The sequence below is a fragment of the Rhipicephalus sanguineus genome, chromosome 1 (genome assembly GCF_013339695.2).
Source record: "Rhipicephalus sanguineus isolate Rsan-2018 chromosome 1, BIME_Rsan_1.4, whole genome shotgun sequence".
Classification (NCBI taxonomy): domain Eukaryota; kingdom Metazoa; phylum Arthropoda; class Arachnida; order Ixodida; family Ixodidae; genus Rhipicephalus; species Rhipicephalus sanguineus.
Window position 1 is genome coordinate 274,984,972 of NC_051176.1, and position 18,985 is coordinate 275,003,956.

Consider the following 18,985-nt stretch of genomic DNA (forward strand, 5'->3'; position numbering starts at 1 on the left):
CAGGAGCGGCGATGGATGTAAACATGGCCGATTAGTGATGCTGTATTTTGAAGTGCAATATTGGAGCTCTCCCTATTTTCACGCGTCGTCATGATGTTTTGGTTAACATAGATAGGTGATGTGTGCGACCAAGTCATCTACTGATGGTCCAGTCGATAGCGACGGAGCTTTTCGCTACAAGCCTGGTAAGGATCTTTTGCACAGCGAAGAGTAAGCGCAGAGTTCTGCTCTAGCCTAACGGTACTACATGTCAGATCGATCCTTCGTAGTCTGATTTGCCTTCCAATGCAGAGAGGCGAACTGCCTTCTTAACAGGCTTGCAGGAAGGAATTGTACGATTAGTTTTTGTGCGTTCTTTTTCTCCGTGCATTTGTTGCCGTTATTGTAATCACATCACGAATTTTCGGTGTTGACAGCAGTAAATACTTGGCGAAGTTGCACATGACGAGAGAGAAAGCTCGAGAGGAGAGAAAAAAAAAGGGGCCCATGAACCTGTAAATTTTACACCGTCTGTCGTAAGCATTGAAGCATAAGCTGCAGTATTATATTAATACAACCTAATTGATTACGGACGTGTTGTAGTTAAGAAGCGGTTTCTTGTGGTTCGTTGGAATACCGTTATGCGCGTTCCCTGCTGCTGCCGTATCTAATTTCGTTCAGCTGTTCTGTGGCTTGCGCCTGTCGCTACATCGCTCCGATGTGTTGCGCCTGCTCTTGACACGCAACCTGTAATATTTTGTTGCTCTGCACTTCACTGTATCTCTCGAATTGTGCATGCCACTTTGTGCCGTATAAGACTCTACAAGCGAGTAAATCAGCTGTCGCTCGACATTGAAGATCGGAGCGCGCAGCTTGATTAAATATAATGAAGCCTACAACCTGAGCGCTTTTCCGTTTGCGAAGCGACAAGGGCTTGGACATTTATTGCATGACAGTCTGCAGTTAACGCTTTCCATAATGCCTGGTTGAGATGCAGTGTTGACCGTCACAAACCGCGAATGGCAGGGGCATGGGACTTGCGTCACTTCTGTAATTTTGGACTTTCCTGATATTTCTTTTCCTCTCTTGATAACTGACTGAACAATACCTACTGACACACAAGCCTGTAGCACTGTGAAAGCTTAACAGTTACAGGAGGTGACACACTGGTTTGTGCTTTTCTCAGGGCCCTCAAGGATGATGGAGGGAGCACATGAACTACTACCCCTCTTGCAGGAGCGGCACATCATATTATCTGGTAGGTGTTCATTGCCTGTTTCCTGTCTAAAGAAAAAACATGAACTCTGACGCCAGTTTACATGGCTTACTGTGTTGTGTATGACACGCTGCTGTGCTTGCATCGCACAGCTTTTGTTATGGACAGGTTGCGGTTGTCCCTGTGCAGCAACTTGATTTTTACAGGTGATGTTTGTCGTCGTAAAAAAAAATCACCTTTACAAGGATGGTGGTTGTATTCCCTATGTCACTGAACAGTGTTAAGACAAGTGTACATAGCTGTTTGTCAGTGGTGTGCAGTAATAGCATGATTCCTTCATCTTGGTGATTTGTGCAGGGCTCACAAAGCATCAAAATGATAGAAAAATAAGTACATAGGACATACACTGGGCAGTGCATGCTTTCTGCACTTCTTTTTTGGTCATTTTGTGTTTCATGAGCACTGCACAAATCACATGCTGAGTATGTATTGTTCATTTTTTGATCCTGAAGTAGAGGAGTAAAATTTGAAGACAATGTTGCACTTGCAACAGCGTTCAGAAAAGAACGTGTATGATGATGTCTACTCAAATAGTTTGTTGCCACTGTTATTTTTATGGCTTATCTGATATTGTGTTGACCTGTACTTAACTCCTGTGTGTAACTGTGCATGCTTTGCAATTGCATGTTGGCAGTAAGCTCTTGGGTGATTGCTTGAGGAAAACTGACAGACAGAATTTTCTTTTTGATGCTTAACGCTTTTTAGGAGTCGCATAAAGTGGCTAATGGATAAGTTGGTGTGAAGGTGGCAATATTTTAAGTAACTGATGTCTGCTTTGTGAAAAAGTCATTGAGTACAAGTGAAGCAAATTTTTCATTGGTCTGGAAGCCACTTTCTGTAATGTGCATTTAGAGTCCACTTCAGTTTATAGCTAAATATTTATCATTTGAAAATAAAGATTGCTCCAGTGTATGCTTCTAGAGCACATTGAGCAATACCTCATTCCCAGTTAAGTATTCGTCTTCAAGTTGAAGGCAGACTCAGCATATTGAAAGTTTGGCATTTAATAATTTATTTGCTGTCTGTTGGCAATTACATGTTAGCTGCTATTGTATTGTGCTCAAACACTCTTGCAACTGCCGGACATATCATAAGCTTGAGTAAGGTAAACACTTTTTTTTAACCATTTGGCTGTCAAACCTTGTAATAGATACGTGATATTTGTTTTATATTTTCCCCTTTAATGTAATTAGATTTAGCACTTCTACCCTTCTTCCTATTTTGTTTTACATGCTCGGCTTTCATACTGCTGCATTAAAACTATCAGTTTGAGGTTTGCTATACTCATTACTGTGGTGTAAGTCGTTTTAAATGTAGGGTTCTCCATATATAATGGGAGGCACTTGAGATGAAAAACATGGTTTTTCAGTGACTTACAGCATAACTGGAAAAACATTAAATTTGCTTTAAGAAACCATATTTGCTCAAGATGTATGCCACACATTGAGAACTGACAATGGATGAAATACTCTCCAGGAAAGCTACTTCTATATTAGAGGTGTGCAAGTGTTTGAAATTTCGAATACATATCAGACACTCTGCACTATTCCAGTCATATTCAATTTGAGAGTTTATTATGTTAAATTAATAATTACTGTATATCGATATTTTTCAAATAGGAAGGATAACACTTACATAAGTCTTAAAGGGCCCCTAAACAACCTCTGAAACCTCTCTCTCTCGTTTTTGAACTTGGGATGGTTTAGGGGCTCTTCAAGAAGCAAAGATTGATGTAAATGAGAACTGTTATAAAAAGATACTGTTGCAGGAGAGCTATAGCTGCTTTGTAGATACACCAGCTCCCCAGTGAAAGCCTGGTACAGATAATGTCTGCTCATTAATTTTCAGTCATTTAGTAAGAATGGCCTACTTTTAAGCAGGCTATTTAAGAATTTGTTTTCTCATTGTGTTACCTGGTCAGTCTGCACATATTCACATTCTTTTAAATAATTTGCAGTGCTGTAGTTTCACATTTCCGTTGTGCAAAATTGCATATGCATTCGGTGACATACTGTTCTCTTCTATAATTACCGCCATAATCATGGTGCCTCAGATAACTGAAAGCTGTTGCTTCTCACGAAATCCTCAATTGTGCGTATGTTAAATTTTTCAGCGGTATTGCATATGCGGGTCAAATAATGTGAATAAGCCTCATTTTTTATTGAATGAGCTACATGCAATCTTCATACTTCACTTTATTCATAGATGAGAAAACATTCATCTTTTTATTGTGTTCGATTTGACACTTTGAGATAATTTTTCTTGTATATTTATTTCACACAAGAAATTTCTTTACAAGCACATTTCTGATATTTATATGTCAGGTTCAAACGCACACACCAACGCAAGCTTGGTGTTCCCACTGTTTAGCAAATCGTCCTACCAAATGCTGACAGCCTTCATTTTATGTGCTCTTTAAAGAAGAAAACATTGTGATCCAGTAAATTTAACGATGACTTGTATGTCGAACTGACCATGTGTCAGCTGAAAGGGTGAAGGCTGGAGTTCTGTTTTTATTATACTCATGAAATAAGTCTTCTCAAATATAGCCATTGCGACTGGCAGAAGCATAGAAATCATATTGAAATTTTTGCTCTAATACTGTGTGGTACACAATGCTGTATTTCATTATGCTGAAGTCAGCATGTATGATTATGATTATCGGATGGTTCAACGGTATTTTCATGTCAAATGTAATTTAATTTTGATGAGGTTTGACTATTGACCGGTAAGAAAATAAACGTGTCATCACAGAATGAAGTGGTTGGTGTGGTATTTGCCTGTTGCTGTGCACAAAGTGCAGCCCAATGCAGCTGTTGTCTTTTAGACTTTTTAGCTGAGGTGGCGGTTGTACCATAATACTTTCAGACACCATTGCAGTCAGTGGTAGCAATAGAAAGCGATGAGCTGATAAACGGAGTAGCAGCTGTGTGTGTAGCTTGTTGAAACAACCTAGCAGATTGCACGTGCACTAGCCTGTGCTTTGTGTGCATTTGCTAGGGGTTGATGATTTTGTCACATTGCTGAGCCATAAGGTGCTCACCTGGTTTCTGACTTCTTGCTGTTGCTTGCATGGCACAGAATAAAAGGAAATAAAAATGGGAGCATTTACATCACAGCGTTCATGCTCATGCCAACAAAAGAACATAGAATGTATGATGCACACATCATATTTGCCAAATGGTGGCAAATCGTTTTATATCCTGTCTTTATTTTGTGTATCTAACTCTTCAAATTACAAACTTGAGATTTCACTTGTCTGTTGTTTCAAGTACTTCTTGCTGTTTTGTTCTTGTCTGCTGTATTTTCTTGTTAAAAGTTACCTACATTAACATTTTCAGTTTTTTTTTGTGTGTGTCAAATTAAAATCCAATTTGCCAAGAGTCCCAAAAATGTGCTTCTAAGTGTGAGTGCACCCTGAAAAAGTGATTATGGTATATTTTTAAAAGCTTGTTTGGTTCCTACTGTACCCTGACGTCACAAAGTGGTATGAGTTTCTCGTCACATGCTCGCGCAAGATATTGTGACATTTCCATGGCCGCGCCACCCTGTAGCTTTGTTGGTGATGCACAAGCGGCCATTTTGATGTTTTGGTACGGCATGTCGTGGCATCTAGCCATACTGGTGAGTGAAGTCACCAGAATTGACATTGTAGCCTGACGTCGCAATAGTGTCAATGTCAGTAGGTGTGCCATGCAAAAATTGACTTTAATGTCAAAATAAAATATCTTATCAGCATTTATTGAGCTTCACACTTGCTCAGAGCCGTCTGTGTATTCAGGAGGTTTGTATGGCAGAGCTTCGAAAATTGATGTCGGTACCTCTTTAAGAAGTTGTATCGAACTGATGAACTTCCACGCGATTGTGCTGCATGTGGGGTGGCTAACCTAAGGCTTATTAAAAGTGTCAGGTTTAGTTGCTCACCTTTTACCTTTGTGTTTCCTAGGTGGCCGTGACCTTCGAGGAGGCCCTGTCCTCACCTTCCCAGCTAGGTCTAGACCGGATCGGCTAAAACCAGAAGAAATGCGCAAGGTTTTAACCTACCTGTCTAGCATTCCTTGGTAAGGCTGATGAGATGCACTTCTTACCATGCATGTTTGCTTGTAAAGGGATATTTTCTTTCTAACATCACATCTCTGCTCTTTTTCAGTGAGGAAGCTAGAGAACTTGGCTTCTCTGTAGTGATTGACATGCGAGGAGCCACCTGGGCTACGGTGAAACCAATCCTTAAAGTTCTCCAGGCATGTAGCTGTGTTTGTACATGTGTAGAGTATCCCAGCTAGTGTGCATGGAGTTAAAAAATTAAAAAAAAAATCCTTTTATGCTGGTGAAACGAGTTGTATATTGTTACCAGCTGCCTGAAGAAGTCTCAGTTATTTTTGTGTTCTCCTTAACTCTCTTAGTATGATGATGATGAACTGATTCTTCACCGGAAAAACTTGCAGTCAGCATATTAATGCACAGTATCTAGCATTGGCATAGCCAGGGGGGTTGGTTGAGGGGTGTTCAACCACCCCTCTCCTCCCCCTTCCGAAATATTAAAATTTTGCACGTGCATATTTACTCCTGAAAAAATCAATAAAAAGCCAATCTAGTTCAACAACAACAACAACGACAAAAAAAGCTGACGTAGCACTGATGCTTTCAGTTGTACTGTGAACAAATTCAGCCTGTGCCAATGACCAGTCTTGTTCAGAAATATGACACATCTCCTATTTTTGAGGTGGCCACCGAATTCATGTCGCTGTCTGGGTTGGTTTGATTCAGATAATAGCCTCTGTTATAATTCTTTAAACTTGGCTTTCATCAATAGTTTATCGTTCTCACAAACTGTGCTGTGTTCAGGTAAATGTAAAGCTTGCAGCTAACAGGAAGCTGTTCGCTATACAAATAACTATATTAAAGATATATTAATACAAATGCCGTGTCAAAGAGATTTAACACTTAGCTTTGGCATGAAACGCACTTAGTCCATTCATGTGTTCACTTTTCTAGAGCAGCACTGCAGCAGTGTGCAAGTGGGCAGCAGCATAGATATTTTTTTTCATTTTTGCTGGTGTTATTTTATAAGAAGGAAAAAGAGCTGTGCTATAGGCAGTGCACGACAAACAACTAAAGCATGTTTTCGAGTGATCACTAAAAGCCACCTATGTTGACATATCATCCATAAATTTATACTTGTTAGATTATTTAATAGATGATTATCAAACGGTTAATTTATGTGAACAGAAAAATTACTGGAGGCTTCAGGTGGTCGCTTAGAATATAAAGTTGCTTTCACCTGTGCAAAAGGGCTTCTTTTTAAGGCTTGGTACTTGTTAACTATGAAAATAAATGGTACGCTTTCCTTTGTGTATAGTACTATTGTGACTGCTTTGTACGTCAACATGTTTCAGCTGAATGTTTGTGGCTAAAATTTCTAAGTTCTGTTGCCTCATTTTTTTTTCTTTTTTGTGCACACACTTTGCTGAGATCTAATGCATTTCCTTGTTCTCTTTTATCTCAGGAATACTTCCCTGCAAAGATTCATGCTGTGTATATAGTCAAACCTGAAAACTTCTGGCAAAAGCAGAGGACAAGTATGGGTAGTTCAAAATATAAATTTGAGGTATGTGTCATGTCTTTGTGGGTGGTAGAAAATTTGTATCTCTGATCTGTGTGTGTTTCTTATTTATGTTCCAATCCGAAGTGACGCTCATATGGATCTTGTTTTCATCAGTGCTTCTCTTAGTTTCCAATTTCGACTGTTGTTCGTATTTGCTGCACGGTCTGGAAATGAACCTTCATGAGTGGACATGTGCTAAGTTTTAAATTTGCAGTATATATATATATTTTTTTGTTTTACTTACAGACTAATATGATATCTTTAGAAGCACTCTCAAAATCTATAGATCCATCCCAGTTGACAACTGACTTGGATGGGACATTACCTTACGACCATGGCCAGTGGCTTGAACTGCGAATGGTGAGAAGCATAATCTAAGTTCTGTGCTGTTTTCTGGGTCTGTCAATGGTCACTCTGGCCTTTTGGAGTGCTGTTGAATTTTTGGGAATTTAATACATTTTAGGTCATCGGTACATTGCATGTTGAAGCCTATTTATTTAATTAGGAGGTGGGGCTATTGTAAATTGTTATGTGCTTCAGCAAGTGTGGTTACATTCATTCTGTGGGCGCATATTAGTGCTGTTGTCCTCGTAAGAGATTTCTTAAAATTTATTCTTTTGGCCACGTCACAGGAATAACTACTAAGAAACCTCTTATGCCACACTTACGATGCACATTAAAGAAGTTGAGATGATTGAAATTACTTGGGTGCCCTATACTACCCTGTGCCTTTTGAGGCACGTCGGTGGGTTGGATTGTTACATGCCATCAATTGATGAATCAAGTCTGATTTAGCCTTGTAGTGTAATGTGAGAAGAGAGTTCAGAGTCGCTTTTTACTTGGCAATATGCATTAACAACCAATTTACCTAAATGGGGAATCTTACTCTGTGATACAAATAAGACAGGGTGAGCCATACAGGAAAGTGTATTGCTCTTTATGGGCTCTCTATCCCCTGAATGAGTTTGCCTTACACAATCCTTGAATTGTAGCTTTAGTAATGCCCGTTGTTTTACGATTAGCAGTACCGTTATACTTTATGCTTGTAGATAAACGACATTATTTCGCTACATCGCTCAAGCACTCACTGTTGAGCCTGGCAGTCGCTGTACCATCTGTGAAGTGCATGCATTCACATTTAAAGGGTACAGATTGGCACTGGCAGGAGTTCTTATTCCCTTCGAAACCTTGCTGTCCTTAATCATGTTGTTGGGTTCTCTACACTTAGTAACATTGTTATGGCTTTTTAATGATCCATTAGTGCATATTACAGACATTAAACAAAAAGGAGCAAGTAATTGACAGAGTAACAAAATTTTCCTGTTTCAAACTCAGCATGCCCGCGGGATCGAATCCCGGCCGCGGCGGCTGCATTTTCGATGGAGGCGAAAATGTTTGAGGCCCGTGTACTTAGATTTAGGTGCACGTTAAAGAACCCCAGGTGGTCGAAATTTCCGGAGCCCTCCACTACGGCGTCTCTCATAATCATATCCTGGTTTTGGGACGTTAAACCCCAGATATTATTATTATTATTAACTCAGCATGCCTAATTTCTAAAGTGTGAAATATAAGCAATACATATTATAAGAAAGGGGCCTCCTTTCAATAGCTTTTATGATTAGTTGAACTTATGCTAATATAATTCTCCAGGAAGTCAGTTAACATCCAAGTAAATATTTAGTCTCTTCTAGCTCATATATGACATGGGTATGGAACATTCACTAAGCAGTTGGTCAACTGCAATATTTGTACCTGTCATGCATTAGTCACCTTTATTTTTTTTTTGGTCTGACTGGCTACGTATATACTTTCATTTAACCCTCATTGTAATTATTTCGTTGGCAAAAAAATTGAATATGCTTTTTGAGGAAAGTGGTGTTCACAATTTATAAAGGACGGCAGTGTGAAGGTTCTATGTATGTAATATTTCATGTTTTCGCCTAAGTTGTATTAATTAAGATTAACCCCAGGACTCAAACTGAACTATCCTTTAACCGTAGGCCTTGGAGAAATTTCTTTGGAAAACTAGTGAACTGCTGGAGCGGCTAGAGATGATGAAAGAAGACCTGGTGAGCACAAAGTTTGCTGAAGATGTGGCAGGAGCTAAACGCATGATTGAAGATCACCTTAACGCCAAGAAGCGTGTGCTGCAAATTCCAGTGGATGAGGTGGACCTGGAAGGCCAGCAAGTACTGCACAGGTGGGTTCTAGATGGAGTTGCTGCAACGTCGTTGGTTGCACATGTGTCCATGATACTTGTCACTGTCAATGATTGTATCTTGCGATAAACGTTATAATTTCCTGCAAAGATTACTACTGAGTGAACTTGTGTTGTTAGTGTCCACGACAGCTGCAAGCATGGTGGTTCACTATGCACCGGAACAATTGTTAGCATGTGGACTTGAAAACTTTGTCTGTCTGGCTTCAGATGGCTTTGTGACTTAGAAAATAATAATTTTAAACAAAAGATTCTGTTCAAATTCAACAGTTTGCAATGATTGGGCGTGTGGTCCAAGTCTTACTGCCTTTTTCAGTTAGATTGGAAGATTGCTTCAGTGCATACTCCAGTAAAGGCAGGTGATGTGTAGTAAATAGAGCCACAAGAATCTGTGAATTAAATATCAAATTTATGTAGTACTATCATCATTCCCATGGTAGCTGAACGATTGCAGCACCAAAGTTCTCTTGAGTAAGTTTTGTAAGAGTGCCATTAAACAACATATATAATCATCAAGTTTAGTGGCAATAGCTATGGTATGTGTACGTTGCATTTAAAACAAGTCTGAGGCACTGTGCGCAACATTAGAATCGGAGCTTAAAATGCATTTCAAGCTTGTAAATGTGTAGGCTGTTGTGCTACTCATGTGGCAATAAGCCAATTGTTCCATTTAACTCTGTGCACCCTGAACATGGTGCTGTTTGCTCATGCTTTGTAAATTGCCCAAGTAAGTCGTCCAAACACAACATCGGGGTGGACAGCTTATGAGAGCAATTTTTACTACTGCATGCTACCCAGCCCTTGTACAGGTTTTTGTAACTGAAGGCCTACTGCACAGTTTTTTGTCTGTTGTGGATGTAAGTTTGAATGAACCACAAAAACTACAGCCATCCCATTCCTGTTCAGTTCCTTGATGCTTTGTTAACATCAAGGTTGTTTTTCAGGCCCATTTAAACGTGGCAGTTTGTGTAAGGTGACTTCTACAGTATTTCATTCTAAGCAAGTGTCATATAATAAACCAAAATAATTTTAGAGCATGTGCAAGTAACGTAATCTATCATATTTCCTTGTCCTGTGAAAAATAGTACAGTGGACAGATATGCAAATGAAAGAATGAAAAAAAGCATAAGTACAACGCAACTTACGTGTAAGAACGATGGCTTTCTACTTACTGTTGCTCATGTGGTTTCACTCCGAAGTTCACAGAACGTAGTGTCATTGCAGACTACGCAGATTGCTTCACACATGAGGTATTTGAAGTGGAAAAGCTTTTTTCTTTAAAAGAGGCCTGCATTAGTACCCCATCTGTCGCTGTCACGGAGAAGGAGCCCATACCTTCAGATCTGTCGTTAACTCATTATGTTGACTGTCATTAACTAATTCATGTTTTATGATTTTATTTTGTCGTTTTCCACTCATAACTATTGCGCCTCTGTGTGATGTGTATGTGCACTGTATAGCAGTGCTCCTTGAAAGGAAAACAAATTGTTTGGAGTCCAACACTCTGTACTCTTCTCTGTATGTTTTGTTGTTGTTGCACTGTTTATCAAAACTTGAGCCTGCTTTAAAATAGGTGTGCGGTTTGTGTCCTACAGGTTGGGTGTGAGCAGTGGGGGCAGTGGGAGCAGTGATTCTGGCTACTCAAGTGGAGGTGACCCGGCTGGACCCCAGGTCGGCCGGCTGCTGGAGAGCCTACGGCTAGCGCGGCAGCATGTGCTCCAGCTTTGGCATGTCCGTAAGGTACAACTTGACCAAGCCCTGCAACTGAGCCTCTACCAGCAAGATGCCCACAAGGCAAGTGCCACTGCTGGCATTCTTTTGATGAGAGAAGTTGGCGCTTGGCTTCTGCAGGTCACCGTGATCGGCAGTGCTATTTAATTTGTGTGTACATATGTTTGTAGCATGTTACTTGAAGCTTAGCACTGCATGATGACTGCTTATGCTACATAGTACAGTAGCAACTGGGTATGTGAACTTGCATACTGTGAATTAATACCCATAATATTGAGGAGAAATGCTGGTCCTGTTTACACTTTTTAGTGCAGGCATTAATGTATTTTATATTTGATACAGTGAAGGTGGCTACATTGAAATTATGGGTATATAGATAGAAAAAAATTGTTTCTTTGCTATAGTAATATATGCATCAGTAGTAGTGTCATTGAAAAAAAAAAGACAAAAATAAAATAAAAGCAAGACGTGACTTGCTCATGATAGTGAAGGAGACAATCAATATACTTGCTGTGGCTTCAGTAATCGTTGCAGTTATCTTTAGTAACTGCCACAATTTGTGTGTGCACTGGCTGCTTTGAATTGTTATTGGTGTGGCCATTGTGGAGTACTGTGACAGTATGTTTGTGAAACTGTGGCAGTGTCCATACTTGCAAGAGCTGCTTCAATTTTTAACACGAAAGTGTTTTATGCTGGTGTCCACCAAGACTTCAGTGATGTATTTCCGTCACAGAAATGACGTCGAAAAAATTTACACGATCAGATGGCAAAGAAAAAGAGTTTCGTCAACGGGCTTCGAACCCACGACCGCTCGGTCCGCAACAACAGATGCCGGGCATGCTATCTACTACGCCACGGTCACAGACTCTAGAGGCTTTACAAACGCACCTTTTACATCTACCACTCTCCCGGTCGGCGGGGTGGTGTTGCCCTCTGGGAGCAGTAAAGTAATTCGTCATTACTGTGGCCTCCGCGATTAACCCCTGAACGCGTTACACGTCCGTCCCATTCAGTGCGTTTTCAATAGAAGTTCAATTTTGTCAATGCCTTAACACACCGCGAGGTGGCGATCTAGCCCAAGCGTCGTAAAGCGTCGGCCTCACTCATAGCATCACGCTAATCGAAACCAAAAATAGCTCTGCGACGCGCGCATGCCTCACCTGGCTGTAACACCGGGTTCCCCGCTCGCGCGCTCGCCCCGAGAAAAATCGCGGCCGAACTACCGGGGCGGCACGACGCGCTTTGCGTTTCCCTCTAGTCCGGCCGTGGTGTTCAATCACATTTTAACATGCCGCGGGATGGCGACCAAGTTCTGCGTCCGATATGCGACGCTCTTCTGGCTATTACACCTCGTTCTCTGATTACGCTTTCACCGTTAACTACTACAGCTACCACAAGGGTTTGTTAAGTCGTCGGGATGGAGATGTACCACCAATCATCAAAGTGGGTGCATCCACGTTAAACGGTGCTATAGCTGCCATACATCAATATACATGGTACAAACTCTCTTATATCAATGTACAGCAAACATTGAGTTACTCCTGTAAGGGCACGCTTTACTTTCGTGTTATTCCGATTCCTATGACGGAGGGATGAACCTTTTTTTTTTTGTCTGCTTCCTTTGTAGTAAAAGCAGTGTTGTGCAGCCTTAGCCAGCACAGAACAGCTTGAGCTCTTCATGTTATTAGAGGTGAAATAAATGCTCAGAAGGCGAGGGCAATCATTATAAACCACTTGCGCAGCTCTAGACATTTTTTGGCAAGACTAGAAGAAAAACGCTGTACAAAATAACCTTAACACTTCAGAGCAGGAGATGTGTAATCTGCGTTTGAATAAAGAGCGACATTGTGCTCTTTTGAATGAGCATAGACTGCTCAGCATAATATTGTCACAGTTGCAGAAAAGCAAGATGGTGAGCTACAGATATTGTGAAGACACTGGTGTAGTGAAGATATGTCCTAGTCCTGGTGACTTCACTATAATGAGCGTCTACTGTAGTTGTATTTTGCCCGGGTGTCAGTGTATTGCATTAGATTTTGTGCACTTCCAGAAAAATTTGGCTGCTTATGTAATTGGGAGGGGGAGAAGTAGAAAATATGCATAAGGAAGGTGTGTGTTTTGTTCTTTAAACTTTATTTGTATGTTACATGTCTGTTGCATTTTTGCTTATTAACTCATGCTTTGACTTCAGTGAGCTGACCTCCACTGAAGTCAATACTTGAGTGAAAAAATCTGACGGTTCATAATTTGAAGGAAGTGATTTTCGCATGTCTTCTTGAGATAGTTGTTTGAAGTAAACCCCATGTGCTTGTTATGCGTTGTTGCAGTTATACATTATGAATAAACAGAATTTTTTGGCAAAAATTGAACATAATGAATGATAAAATTACATAGAAGAATTCAGGAACAGGAAATAAATTTACTTGTAGCAGAGCTTGAAACCTCAAGCAATAGCTCATATAAAATGAACCTTGCATTGCCTTCATTCTGTGATTGCTGTTTCAGGCTAAAAGATATTGCAGGCATTCCTCTGGGTATAAATTCTGAGTAGCGACCTTTTATTGTTTTATGCACAAGGAGTCATTTACATATATGTAACATGACAAGGGCAAGTGAACCGTTCCTGATTTGGGAAAATTCAAGGCCATTATGCTTAGATAAGCGTGTCTTGCACAGCATGGCATGTATCATAAATATTCATCAAAAAGTTTTCATTTAAGCAGCTACACTTCATTTTATGATCAGATGAGAAACACATTCCATTACCGTGCAAGTTATCAGAGCAGGCATGGAAACAAAACAAGGAAGTGTTTTCTAGGTGACATGCAAAAATTCATTAGTTACAAAAGAAGGCAGAAGTAACCAGCCTGGCACCTGTGCTGTTGCTGCTAGGTGCTTTGATGCTGTGCATAAGTCTGTTTTTTGCCAGTTTGTTGCACTTTCTGATAACGTTAGCACAGTTTTTTACTTGTCAGTATTGGTGCATACTGTATTGGCTCAGGTAATGCAGCCACCCTGCTCCTGCCTTCTTTATTCTGTTCTTGTATTTCTGTCTGTATTCATTTCAAATTTCCTCTTTTGATAACTCCTTTTTGACTCTTGCCTGTCCAAACCTAAATTGTGAAGACATCCATGACTGGATTGCACAGAAATACTATCATCTATCATGATATCAGGAGAACGACTGCTGCTCCTCATTATAGAAGGGGAAAAGTTTGAGGATCTAACGTTGCGCAGTGGTGCCTTTTCAATAAAAATGCTACTTGTCGTGCTTGTGCTACACAAGGAAGGGAAAAGGATCACACATACTGTAACAAACTTTCAGCATAATGATAATTCAAATAAGTTCACTTCATTACTTTAGGTGATGGAATTTTGCAGTCATGTTAATCTAGGCTTATGGTAAGAACCAAATTTTACAATACAAGCACTAGTTGTAGTCTTTTCTTCCCATTACTGATGCCGAAGTTATCTGTGACTAGATGAATTCAAGCGTTGGTAGTCATTATATTGACAGTCAAAAGTTCTGCGAACCCTAACTACGTTTCTGCTATTTACTCATCCATATCTGGAGTAAAGAACTAGCATTGCTAAGTAATAATGAGCATAAAAGCAGAGGTAAGCATATGTACAACACATTCAGCAACTTGTTCACCTTCTTGAATGTTTACTAGCGATGCTCTTGATCGGAATTGTCAAAATGTCATATAACATTAGTTTGGGCTATATTACATAAGGGTTGAAGAAGCAAAGTAAAATACCAGCTTGCAAACTTTATTCTGTTAAATGTGCCAGCATTTTTTTTTACCTTTACTTACTAGTATTTTTGGGTTATTTGAGGTGGCTGTGTTTGTTTCATTTTTGTCTGCTGCAGTGCTTTCATGCAATGTTTTTATGGAGAAGTCACCAAACTGCCATCATTAATTGTGAATTCTTCACAGATGCTAGAATGGATTTATCATAATAAGGAGCGTTTTTTAATGAATTATGTGGAAATTGGACATTCCATTCAAGACGCAAAAGTTCTACAAGAAGAACACGATCATTTCACGATGGCTTCGATGGTGAGCACATTGCTGATTGTTAAATAAGTGCTTTTATTTCCAGTCTTTGTAGAATCCTAATTTGATCTTTGTTATTTGCAGAATGTCTATGTGAACATTAACCGGATCTTGGTAACAGGATCACGGCTCATCGATGGCGGCCACTATGCCTCTGGAACTGTGCAACAGATTGTAGCTGCACTTGACCATGCTTGGAAAGAATTTGCGGCAGGCCTTGATGAAAGAACCACAGTATTGTCCCTCTCTGTACTTTTCCATCAGAAAGCACAGCAGGTTAGTAGGAGATGGGAAAAACCTCTGCCCTCACCTGTATTCGTTTGAATACTAAGTTCACCAAATAGTGTATATTACTAGTAGGACTTTTTGCTGTTGCAGGCTCAGGGAGTTAATGAGTATGACTGTGTGCTGTCCCCACCTCTCTGTTCTCTATTTTATGTTCATTTTGTATTAATGCTGATGATGAACACTTGGTTCAATGGCTTCTAAGCACACTAAATGACACCATCTCAAGGTCACCTGCTGGGGTAACTGAGTGACTGTAGTTTCTGCATGAAGGTGGATACTTGGGAACGATAAGTGCATTTCGCAAAGTGCAAGAATTCCCGGTATATTAAGTTTTTGGTTGCATGTGTTAAATAAGTTCAGGTGTAGTCAAACTCAATCCAGAATGCTCTATAATGGCATGTGTTGTAGCTCCTGTGCTTTTTTGGAACATTAGAAATTAATGAATCAGTCAATGAACGAGTAATACTGGCCACCAACCAATGTGTGAAGTCGCTAATTCCTTCCATTTGACCCAGGAATGGTGGTGATGCTAAACACTTTGGAAATGCAAATTTGCCTGTAATTGGGATTGCCTTCTTTTTTGAGCATATGTGAAGAAGTACCTTATTCCTTTTTCCCCTTCTGTATTATTCTCGAGGTTGTTCATTGACAGATTCTGTGCAGATGCAATGGTATTGGGATGTTGCCTCTGTGAGCTGAGATATAGCTCAAAATGTGCAGTTATTCATTCTGCATTATCTTACTCATTAATTTGTACTTTTGAGTTGGAATGTATGAAGTACCAAGAAAATGTGGAACGGTTTCTTGCTGCTTGGATGTTGATGGCCACTCTGAGGTGATACTGCACATGTATACTAATTAATAAAAAGTGCAGCTGAGTGTTCTGTGTAAGCTTCTAGAGAAATCTTTTGCACTTGCACAAATTTGTTTGATGTAATAATTGTTGGCGTTTTACGTCCCAAAACCATGATATAATTAATTTGTTTGAAGTGCTGCAGGAATAAAATAGGAATGACTAATTTATATTGATGTGCCATGCTGGTTAAACCACAGTTTCCTGTCTTCTATTTTTCATTACCAATGCAGATATTAAAAAATAGTGGGCGTAGAGGATTTCAGTTTATTTTTCTTAGTTATAAAAATATCCATTATTTAAGTCTTGGGAGAGCTGCATATGTGTCACTTGCGACCTAAGGCATTCATAACTTCTGTTTTGCCTGTTTCTCTGTTGTTTTTTTCCAGTATTTGGCAAATGTGCCATCTTGGAGCAAGTCTAGTGAAATATCCAGTATTCCACGTGAGGTTGCTGACTTGGAGGAACTTATCCATAAACACCAGTCCCTCTATGAAGCCATGTGCCAAGCGTATACCGAGGTAAGTTATCTGGTGTATGGATTAGTTGTTACCAATGTTTTGGTTGCACTGCAGTCAACTGAATATTTGCAGTTATAATGCAGGAGCAGTGCCATTATTTATTGCCCCCCTTCTTCAGGAAAGTCGGGGGAACTACACAGATCTGCCACACTGGAAGGCTGTGAAAATAAAGATGGTAGTCTGTGACATGCGCAGAAGCACAACACAGCTGACAGAACTATCCTGGGCAACTAGCATGCTAAATGACTGTTTCTTAGCTTAACAATACCTTATTTTCATAGAAACTGCACCGCCATTACTTTCTTCGTGCAGTGCACCTGAAAGTGCAAGACGCAGCATTAGTGCATAATCTTAGCAACTTACGCTTTAAAAATATTTGAATTTGTTCTTCATCAGATGGGGTGGTAACCACACTTTAAACACATCATTTTAATAAAATGTATAAAATCATAGGGAACCATAGTTTTTTTATGTAATTTACTTTGCTTTATACAGGCACCATTGCTGTAGGAGTTTGTGCTGGTTTCTGAGGGAATGTATAGAGGAGGCCTTTTTATTTAAAAAAAAAATTTTTTTAATGAAGTATCTCATCACTTCAACAAAAGCATATGTCTTTATGCTGCCTACTGGCTCATTACTGCATTGTCTTGTTTTCGTGGTGGGCCATACCATGTTTACGTCACCAAAGTGAGGTGTTCTTTTCATTAGAAACATGCAAATATTCAATATCTTGTCTGAAATTAGAATATGTGATTTTCTTTCTTTATTAGGCTCCGTTTGATGACACAATGTCATCATTTCAGCACCCTTTGGCTAGACTCATACATGACAGGATTGCCACTTCCTGTCTTCTTCACATAGTCCGTTCCGTCACCCTAAGCCTATATACCCAGGAATGCCTGGATATTCTTGCAACTAATGAGAACTTTCTGCTGTGGAAGGCCTTATTTGCGGTTTAGAAAGCCTGGTTGCTTTCGCAGTAAAAATGCAAAACAATTTTTCTTCTCGCAGTAACTTTCATTACTATGTATGCCTTACTTTTAGGCAGCCTGCAGGTTTATGTGCATTCATGTAAAACCAAGTTTTGTTTCATTGGTAGAAGCTCACCATAAGTGCAAAATTATAATTGCGCATCAGATTTTCTGTTGTGTATGGCGCCATATGCACTAAGGGTGTGCGAGTAAGTTGTGTTTGCTGTGTTATCTCTTATATTCCTGTTTGCGGGCTGTAGAAGGTTAAATTCGATAAACAAAGCAAGCTTATTCGAAATTTCATGTCTGTAATGTTAAGTTGTATGAGAATCGGTTGAGCTGCCATGTAAATACATATGAATGCTGTTGATTTTACTCTTTAATGTACAAAATAAGGTAATTCAGACTTTCCATCAGGTCTCAGCAGACGTGTGTGAGTGACATCAAGCACTTGTTTTGCATAAGCACGGAGCATCATGAGCTGAGACTCTACAATGAAAAAAATAACACTAGTCTTTCACGAAAATTAAGTGACAGAGTGTGCATTGCCACAATCATCACTCGTAAAGGTAAAAATTTACAGTAGGAACCTTAGGAACAATTGGAAAGAGCTGGGACAAAATATTTTGTGTTCTTGTTCTCACTTTGTGCTGCGAATAATTTCATGTTTGCTATGTGTCTATGGAGTCCCATGGTTCCTATCACCATGGTCATGTATTCTACTGTGGTCATGACGCACATCTGTTGTGATTAAGATGCATGTGTCCAGTTTGCTGCCAGTGCTGCTCTGTGAAAAAAATTGCCTGGCTCTTACTGCTGTAAATGCTCATGATTTGTGTGAACTGGTGGAAACCATAGTTTCTGTGCTTATCTCGGGCAAAAATGCAAGCAAAAGTGTTAAAGTTTTTTTTTGGCCCATTCGAAAACTCGGCATCCAAGTGATTGAGAGATATTTTATGGTCTTGTGAACATTTTTTCTGGTCCTGCGTTAACTTAGTAACTGCATATGTCAGATCACAGCGAAGAACTTCCATTTTGGTTAACACCCTGAGGTTTTTTGCGAGGGCTTTCTGCAAGGGGCTTTGACTGCCAGTGCTTGAATTCAACAGCTACACGAATTGTGTTTGGCCATTCTTTGCAGGTTCACAGTGCCAGCAAAAAGTTGCTCTATCAGCTCGACCATCTTGTTCAAGTCTGTCATCCATCCAAGACAGAGGCACATAAGCATGTAAGCTGCCTGGCAATTCATTTATTTTTCCTTAATGTAAGATGCCATTATGGTCACATTGTAGTGTCATTGTGTGACAAAGAGCAACACGCTTGAACACTCAAACATAAACATGAATGAGGTGGATTCTGCATCCAAAGTAATGTATCATTAAGATTTGTCAACAAGTCGAGCTGTGAAGCTGTTGTATGCTAAAGTTGTGGCAATCTTCTGGGATGTGTGATTTGGTGGAAGCAGTCATCGTCATCATCAAT

The 18,985-nt window shown here is 39.8% G+C and overlaps 1 protein-coding gene across 3 annotated transcripts in view; it reads left to right on the forward strand.

Annotated features, from left to right (window-relative positions):
• Positions 1-18,985, forward strand: part of LOC119379003 (triple functional domain protein) — a 271,997-nt gene continuing 253,012 nt past the window's right edge. For all 3 annotated transcript variants that reach the window (XM_037648129.2, XM_049411836.1, XM_049411837.1), the window contains exons 1-12: positions 1-185; positions 1,166-1,237; positions 5,202-5,316; positions 5,406-5,496; positions 6,762-6,863; positions 7,107-7,220; positions 8,861-9,060; positions 10,674-10,872; positions 14,751-14,873; positions 14,955-15,146; positions 16,401-16,532; positions 18,645-18,731. In XM_037648129.2, the coding sequence (XP_037504057.1) occupies positions 119-185; positions 1,166-1,237; positions 5,202-5,316; positions 5,406-5,496; positions 6,762-6,863; positions 7,107-7,220; positions 8,861-9,060; positions 10,674-10,872; positions 14,751-14,873; positions 14,955-15,146; positions 16,401-16,532; positions 18,645-18,731 (1,494 nt within the window). In that variant the 5' untranslated portion in view covers positions 1-118. The remainder of the gene's footprint in view (positions 186-1,165; positions 1,238-5,201; positions 5,317-5,405; positions 5,497-6,761; positions 6,864-7,106; positions 7,221-8,860; positions 9,061-10,673; positions 10,873-14,750; positions 14,874-14,954; positions 15,147-16,400; positions 16,533-18,644; positions 18,732-18,985) is intronic.